Raw genomic sequence first — 8,479 nt, forward strand, 5'->3', positions numbered from 1 at the left:
GACATACAGTAGAAATAACAGTAATTAACAAACAAAATGCAACAAAATATCAGGTTGTAATAAACTAAAATCTTTTTCCACACAGTGATGTTTAATAGGTGTTATTCTTCTCTCTGTCGTCGACAGAGCAGAAAGAAATGAAACACGAGAACAGAAACGTAAAGGCCTACAATGGAGCTTAGTAAAAGTCGAGTAATTTTGTCACAAATATATCTGAGTATAAATATTGTCATTTGGAAATAAGTATTATCATTTATAAACAATGGAGAACAGGCAAAAAATGTACCTACTTAATTCCCTCCTAAGTCTATAATGAGATATCCCATTCTTCACAAACACTGATAACACTAAGTACTTCTTTAGGTGCAGTATGGTTAGTCCTTAAATCCTGAAATATAGGCTGTGTATAAATTTGTTAATATATGAATTTGTTAACATATAAATAAGTTAGCACACCTGAGTGGCATAACTTGGATCTTATGGGCCTTAGTGCAACGACCCTCAAAAATACGTTCAGTGAATAAAAAATGCAGTGAAATTTGCTTGTTTGCTCTATTGTTACATCTTAAACAGGCTGATGTTCTTAAGACACGCCACTCCACCCACTAGCATCTAAAGTAAACCTTATATTTACGTTAGACTACCAATCTATTTGGATGACAGTAATATGTTATGTTTAGCTGACTGACACGCCACTGACCAAATAAGGATTCCTGAGAATTCTTCCTGTGAGACCACCTTTTATTTATTTCATTTCCAATCAAACCAGCCAATAAATACAAACTATTCATTTTTCAGTATCAGAAAAGAAAACTCTATTACAGCTTCTTTTCAGGAGACTTGCTTTCAGTTTGTCAGCCACCTCCAAAGTTCAGTCTTAGAAGTTGGTCCCATTTCCTGCTTCTCACGGTGTCGGTGAGGTCCAGACTCAGCAGCTTCTTTGTTTGATTTGCATATTTTCTTTTTTCTGCACATCATTTCAGACCCCTTCGAGTTGAGTTGTCTTCTCACTGTGGGAAGATGGACAGAAACGCCTGTTTTTTTATATATGTTTGTTTATTTTTTTCTTTGAGATCCTAAGGAAGAGTGTTTTTTGAACTCGTTTTGAAAACTCCTGTTTCTCCGCTTATTTCCTTCTGTCTTTCCCCTTCCTTGTGCAAATAGATTATCTTATATCTAATCTCCTCAGAAATATCTCCTGAAAGATGAATAACTTGTACAAACTCAATTCCAAAAAAGTTGGGACAGTAGGTAAAATGGAAATTAAAACAGAAAACAGTCATTTATGAATCTACTTTGATCTGTTAAAAAAAAAAAAACAGTACAAAAACAATATGTGTAGCGTTTTACCTTAGCAACTTTTACATTTTTATAAATATACAGTTTTAAAATTGATGCCTACAGCACATTCCAGAAAAGTTAGGATAGGGTCAATTTAAGACTGTGAAATGTGAGAAAACATGGTGATGCACTTATGTTTAGATATAGAAGGAGCGTCCAGGGAAGGCCTCGTCCTTTATGAGCAGCGATGGGTCGAGTCTCACCTTTTTGCCAAAAACCTATCAGCAAAAAGTCCCGCTGTTTAAGAACAATGTTTCTCAGTGAGCAATTACAAGGATTTTATGTATTCCCTCCTCTACAGTATATAATATTATCAAAAGAGTCAGGGAATCCCAGAAATCTGCCGAAAACCACAAATGAATGCCCATGACCTTTGACCCCTCAGACAGCACTGCATTAAAAAACCAGCATGTTTCTGTGAAGAATATCATCACATTGGTTTGGGACTACTTTGAAAAAACATTGTCAATAAACACACAACAGTCAATCATCAAACGCAAGCTAAGACTGTTCTATGCACAGCAGAAGCCAAATATCAACTACATCCAGAAACGCTGCCAACTTCTCTGGACTGGAGTTGACATGGACAGATGCACAATGAAAACGTGTATTGTGGTCTGACGAGTCAACCTTTCAGATTATTTATGGAAATAACAGATGTCAGTTTCTCTGTCAAATATGAAAATGATCATCCAGGTTGTTACCAGTGTAAAGTGCAGAATCCAGCATCTGTCATAGTATGAGGGTATTAGGGCTTAACACAAGCACATCTGTGAAAGCACCATTAATACTGAACAATTTTGAAGCAATATGTACAACATCTTTTTCAGGGACCATGCTTGCCATGCTTATTTCAACATGGCAACACCAAGCCACATTCTGCATGTGTTACAACAGCATGTCTGCGTAATCAGAGAGTGCTGGAGCGACTGGCCTGCCTGCAGTCCAGAAATGATTTGCACATCATTTCATTCTGCTTTTATTTATGTTTTGAGCAACATGCCAACTTTTTTGGAAACATCATCAGGGATTGTACATTATCGTAGTCTTTAAACTGGAAAATCTTACTCTCTAGAATATTGTGGAACCACTGTAAGGGACTAGTAAGCATTTTTACATCAGATCTAGTGACGATTTGGCCAGAGTGCCCCTTTAATGCTGACCTGTCATTAGACTACAGGCTGTAAATCTCCTAGTACTGCCTTTTCCAGCAGAGGGTGCCAGAGTTGGGTCCATATTTGGGAATGAGCCTTGGGTGGCCCTAATAGTTTGGCCTGATACAATTTTAGGGATGGTGCTAAAGTCTATATGATATAACCAACAGGTGATAAAAAATAACCAAATTACTATTCCAGCATGCCTGAAGAGGCCTAACTCTTGTCTATGATGTTCATGTTTAGACATGATGTGCTTTAAGCACTAGTTCAGTTAAAAATACTCATTATAGTTTGATAGGAATGCTATTGTTTGATGGTCTGTTCTGACTAATTGTGTAATTCCAAGCATGAATATCTCTTCTTCTATATCTGTTGGTTCATGTGTTGCTCAAATGACTCTTTTCCTTGCGGATGCCATTTGGTGCAAGGAAACACACAGTCAAGCATGCACACTTAATGGCCATACATGCTCTTTCTAGAAGCAGCTGTAAGAGCAGAGCAGCAATGATGACTTTAAGCCTTTTCAGCTGTAAACATGGACTCTTTTTGATAGTGGATTACCGGATAAAAAGTGGTTTGGTAGATTCCGAGAATAAAAGAGGAGGAGGGCGAGCAATGTGCGGGCCTATGCTGTTTGGGCTGATGATTCAGGGCTTTTTCCTCTGTGGCCTGGATCAGAACCTTGGCAGCATCTCAAAAGCACCAAATCCCGCTCATTACAATAACAAAACGCTTGATCCTGCCACCCTGGGCCGAGGTTTATAAAACAGGCCAGGCTGACCATGCCATGGCTCATCACCCGAGGAAGGACGGCACCCCACCAACAAGATGAGTAAGGTGAGATACAGAGAAAAAATCAGACAGGATCATGATGTGAAAAATGCTTAGCCACAAAAAAGTTTCAAAGAATGTACCTTTGCAACTGAAAAAGACAGCACTAGATGGTTAGACCCTTAAACTACAGGTTTAATATATAGTTATTAATCTTAAGGCTTGTTATCTACTGTGAATTATAATGAATTAGTGAGTTCAATGTGCAAGTAATGTGGCTATGAGAGTGAAGCCCACATACAGGCCCTTACGGTTTAAGGGTTAACATACATGATAAAGTGCAAGAAAATGGCAACCAGTAGTGTCTGTACAGTGATAGATTTAGCTGTATGGATTGCATAGTTAGCTAATGAATGCAGAGATTAAATAATCAACAGTTTTTCCAACATTTATGTTTTTATAATCTGGGTAATGCTATAACCAAATGCAGTACAAAAAAATGATTTTTTTAGAGAATCTTATTTTTTCTCTTCCTTTCTCTTTACAGATCATATTTTACGAGGACAAGAACTTCCAGGGCCGCTCATATGAGTGTGATACCGATTGCCCAGACATGCACCAGCATGTCAGCCGCTGTAACTCCGTTCGGGTGGAGAGCGGCTGCTGGGTGCTTTATGAAAAGCCCAATTACATGGGTTACCAGTACGTACTGACCAGGGGAGAGTACCCTGAATACCAGCGCTGGATGGGCTACAGTGACAATATTCGCTCCTGTAGGACCTTCTCTTATGTAAGTGCACTTATATATGTGTGCTATATTCAGTGTTTGGACCCCTATTATTATAACAATATTGCTTACTGTTGTAATGTTTAGGTATATTTTTTAAGCACATTTAAAGGACCCACTTCTATAACTGAGCCAGTTCGCATTGTAGTGTATGTAGTTACAGAATAATAAGCCTGGGATTCAAAAAAATTACCTTTAAATTAACAAAATATGAATATGTGACTGAAGTCCCCAGTTCATAAGGTTATGATGTGATTATCAAATAGAATACCTATAATAGCATCAACTTGTGTTACAGTGTCCGATAGTTATATAATAATGTTTATTACAATATAATAATTTCCTGCATTACCCCTTCAGAACAGCGGGGGGCCCTACAGGATGCGCATCTATGAGCGTCCAGACTTCCAGGGCCAGATGATGGAATTCAGCGACGACTGTGAATCCGTGCAGGACCGCTTCCGCAGCAAGGATATTTACTCCTGCAATGTGATGGACGGCTACTGGACCATGTACGAGCACCCCAACTACAGGGGGCGCCAGTACTTCATGCGGCCAGGCGAGTACAGGAAGTTCAGCGACTGGGGTGCCACATGTGCCACCACCGGCTCCTTCCGCAGGATCACTGAGTTTTAAACAGCCCATGGCTTCTCTGTCCTTCTGATAGACTTCCCAATAAATAAAACATCACAAATAAAAAAACTTGACCTCTTTGTATGTGTCCCCACAAACAGATGTCCAGTTATTACTGCATTTTATTGTATTGGTCTTCATAGGACTTCCTGGTTGGGTGGGAGGTAGTTTCCTGAATCGACAGACTTTCAGAATTTACACCTAGTTTCAGATAAAACTAGAATGTTATGCAGTGGTTCTCTATTTAAAAAATCAAATGTAGTCTAGAACACGTTTCAGGCTCCAGTTCTTGTGGGCTAAAACACTGCAGATTTCAACACACTGCCTCATTAAACACACCTGATTCAGCTCGTCAGCTAATCAGCAAGGCCTTCATGAACTAAATTCAGAGTCTTAGATGAGGGTAAATGCTAATCTCCGCAGCACTTTGGCCCTAAAGCTTCCAGTTTGACATGCCTAGTCTAGAACTAGGTCTAAGGCATGCTTAATAAACTAGCCCAATGTGAAATCAAAAAGGATTAGCACAGACATTGGAATGAACACAGCAGTTTAGTCAGAATTTCTCTCTCAGCTTCTCCCACTGTGGGAATTTCTGATTTCTGAATGCTGAAAATGAAAATCAGAAATTAGAAAGTGCAACAGAGCAATTTAACAAACAAACAGACAAACAGAAACATCATACATTGCTAAGCTAGGCTCTATTCAAAGTATGTGCTGTCATGCTTAGTTTATTTACACAGTCATTTTAATAGGTTGCAGTAACTTTAAATAACATGCATAATTTTTTCTCAATAGCTTAAGTAAATCCCTGCTGGATCACTCCTAGAATTGATCTTAAAAAGATTATATAGCGATGTATACTGTAAAAAGCATAGCAGGCCTAACCCCAAACCCACAATTAGACAATATCTTGAGGGCTTCATTGAATCACAATGAAAATGAAAGCCACAATTCCAGCTGTCACTTTTCAGCTTATTGGCAATTTTCCACCAGAGGCCAAAAGGTCAAAGTTCACCCTGTGGTGAAAACGTGCCTCGTTGGCAAAGTTTTCATCTAGAGAAGTGACACTGACAAAGCAGGGCTTTGTAAAAGCAAAGCCTTTGTTGGAAAGTAAAGCATCAGACCAGAAACCCTGAAAAAAGAAACCATCCACTCACACAATATGATGTTTCTAGACCAGGTTCTCAGAACATTCTTTAAAAAAAATAAAAATAAACATTAATAAACTGTGTGTAATAGATACTCAAATCCATCCCAAATCCATGGTTCAAATATGTTATTTCTGATTCATATTACATGTTAGTCAATGGATGCTATTTGTACTGTTAGCTGTAGGCCCTGCTGTTCTGAACCCTGCTAAAACAAGACCAATAGAACCACTGGGTATAAAAACCAGATGGTTTTACTTTCTAATGGGAATTGGCTTAATAGACCACGAGTTTTCTCTAGGACACCAGTAGGAAACCATCAAATGAATCCAGTATCAGTTCCAGAACACCTGTTAAACTATTAGAATCATTTACACTGTGATATCAATCCATTGGGAAAACACAAAATAGCATTACTGACTATTGGACAACGCCAGGAACCAACACCAACTTTTAATGGTTTCTGTGTTTTTCAGTAGGGAAGCAGGCCCTGTTGCTGGAACGATAAAGTAAAGGCGAGGTTAGGAGAGAAGGTTGTGGTGGTTGTGCTGAGTCAGGCTGCTCATTATGAAAATGACAAAGCTTCCTGTGAGTTTTTCACCACGGACGGATATATAAGGAATACGGACTGTTGCTAAAACACAACAAGCAGCTTTTCCAAAGGCAGCAACCATGATGGGCAAGGTAGGGGAGAGAGCAACACTGGAGGAATATTTCACTCAAACATGCGAACCTGGCTGTAAAAGTCATGAGACACAGTTAACATGGTGGTGGTAGTTGCAACATGCTAACTGGTCCATTTTTCATTTTGAGCAGTATTAGCATTTTAGGGGTGAAATATTCTATTAGGCTTGGTTTTAGACTTAACTTTGGCTTTTTTTTATTAGTACTAGGATTCATTTGTGTCCAGAAGCCTAGTGGTCTATGTCCTCAAATTAGCCTAAACTGGGAGAATTCCATTTTGACTGGATTTAAAAGTTTTCCAACTCATTTTCAGATCATCTTCTACGAGGACAGGAACTTCGGTGGCCGTTACCATGAGTGCATGAGTGACTGCGCCGACCTGCACTCTTACTTCAGCCGCTGCCACTCCATCCGTGTGGAGAGCGGCTACTTCATGGTCTACGATCGCTCCAACTTCATGGGGAACCAGTACTTCATGAGGAGGGGCGAGTATTCTGACTACCAGCGCATGTTCGGATGGAACGACTGTGTCAGGTCCTGCAGGATGATCCCAATGGTAGGAGTCGAAAAAACTTTCTCGTTGTGTACAGAGGCCTACTGATTGTTACCACTTTATGTATAAGTTTCTTTAATGACCTTACATAGCATATTCAGAAACAGTAGAGTTTTATAAACTGAGCCCAACTCTAAACTGATTCCCCTATTCTTACCCACCTTCTAAACCTGGTATTAACTAATGAGTTGAATCAGCTGTGTTAGAACAGGGAAACCGAACTGTGGAGGAGTCTGGCCTTCGGGCCAACGTTGATATATACAGGGAAATTCCTTATGGACCACATCCGATCTCCTCCTTAAATGAGTGGTTTGGCAAATATGTTGCTTGTGTGGTTTCATTTTTATGTCATTGATTATATTAAAAAAGTATGTTTTTGTCATACATGGTCAGAAACCTATTTTAATTTGAGGCAAAAAATGTAGATATAGAAATGCCGTTTGCACAGTGCTAACTGGAGGATATAAACCACAATTACTTGTAAGCTACATCAGCCCTGTAGGTCCAGAAACATTAGTAGTACTAATCTGAAGAGCTTTTGGAAAAATGCTTCATTAACTATCAAACTATGGATTAACCCCTAAAATCCCACGCTTATTATATACTAAGGCTTACTATTCAGTAACTACAGGGACTTCAGTGCAAACTGGCTGAGCTCTTCTTAGATTATAGAAGTGTGTAAGAAAGCTTTGGGCCCACTGGTGGACCCTGGCTATGTAAGAGGTTAGTGAATAAACCTACAGGTACAGGTACAGGTTTGTATTTCTGATTAAAGCTGGATATAAATGTGTCGCTAACACTAATTCATTCTCCCTGCAGCACCATGGCTCTTACAGGATGAGGCTGTACAACCGCATGGATTTTGGTGGCCAGATGATGGAGCTGATGGACGACTGCCCCAACACCATGGACCGCTTCCGCATGTCTGATTTCATGTCCTGCAACGTGATGGACGGCCACTGGCTGATGTATGAACATCCCAACTACAGAGGCAGGATGATGTACATGAGGCCCGGAGAGTACAGGAACTTCAGAGACTGGGGATGGGGAATGAACTTCAGGATCGGCTCCATCCGCAGAATCATGGATGGCATCTAAGAGGTGCTCCTGAAATGTCTCCTGTATGCCTTTATTCACATTTTAAATAAATGGCATGGTTACTCCAGTAGAATCTCTTCATTTATTATTCATGTGTGATCATACTAAACATTATTCTTGGGTATTTGTGATGTTTAAGAAACATTAAGCCTAAAAACAAAAGCTTAAAAGATGTAGGTAGTTTCATCAAGAGTAAGCTGTAACATGATAACCCAAACACATGGATAATCTAGCACATTTTTAAGCCTAATGCCTCAGAGAGTTGCTGCAGAACCTAAATAGAAATGGAATAGAATTGGTCGTAGCA

General features: G+C 39.5%; 2 protein-coding genes across 6 annotated transcripts; both read left to right on the plus strand.

Annotated features, from left to right (window-relative positions):
* Nucleotides 1-1,528: 1,528 nt before the first annotated feature.
* LOC118807487 (gamma-crystallin M2-like) lies at nt 1,529-4,692 on the plus strand. Of its 4 annotated transcripts, XM_036569506.1 has the most exons (4): nt 1,529-1,537; nt 3,817-4,091; nt 4,285-4,290; nt 4,422-4,692. In XM_036569506.1, the coding sequence occupies exons 1-4, from the start codon at nt 1,529-1,531 to the stop codon at nt 4,690-4,692; spliced, it is 561 nt and encodes a 186-aa protein (XP_036425399.1). The 4 variants fall into 4 exon arrangements, with proteins under 4 accessions (XP_036425399.1, XP_036425398.1, XP_036425396.1 ...); XM_036569505.1 differs by lacking the exon at nt 4,285-4,290 and having other exon boundaries at nt 3,817-4,079; XM_036569503.1 differs by lacking the exon at nt 4,285-4,290 and having other exon boundaries at nt 3,817-4,059; nt 4,417-4,692.
* Nucleotides 4,693-6,509: 1,817 nt separating this feature from the next.
* On the plus strand, nt 6,510-8,172 carry LOC118807489 (gamma-crystallin S-1-like). Of its 2 annotated transcripts, none has more exons than XM_036569508.1 (3): nt 6,510-6,521; nt 6,835-7,077; nt 7,894-8,172. In XM_036569508.1, exons 1-3 carry the CDS (start codon nt 6,510-6,512, stop codon nt 8,170-8,172), a joined length of 534 nt encoding a protein of 177 aa, XP_036425401.1. The 2 variants fall into 2 exon arrangements, with proteins under 2 accessions (XP_036425401.1, XP_036425400.1); XM_036569507.1 differs by having other exon boundaries at nt 6,513-6,533.
* The last annotated feature ends 307 nt before the right edge of the window (nt 8,173-8,479 follow it).

This window comes from Colossoma macropomum, unplaced genomic scaffold (assembly GCF_904425465.1).
Source record: "Colossoma macropomum unplaced genomic scaffold, Colossoma_macropomum, whole genome shotgun sequence".
NCBI classification, from domain to species: Eukaryota; Metazoa; Chordata; class Actinopteri; order Characiformes; family Serrasalmidae; genus Colossoma; species Colossoma macropomum.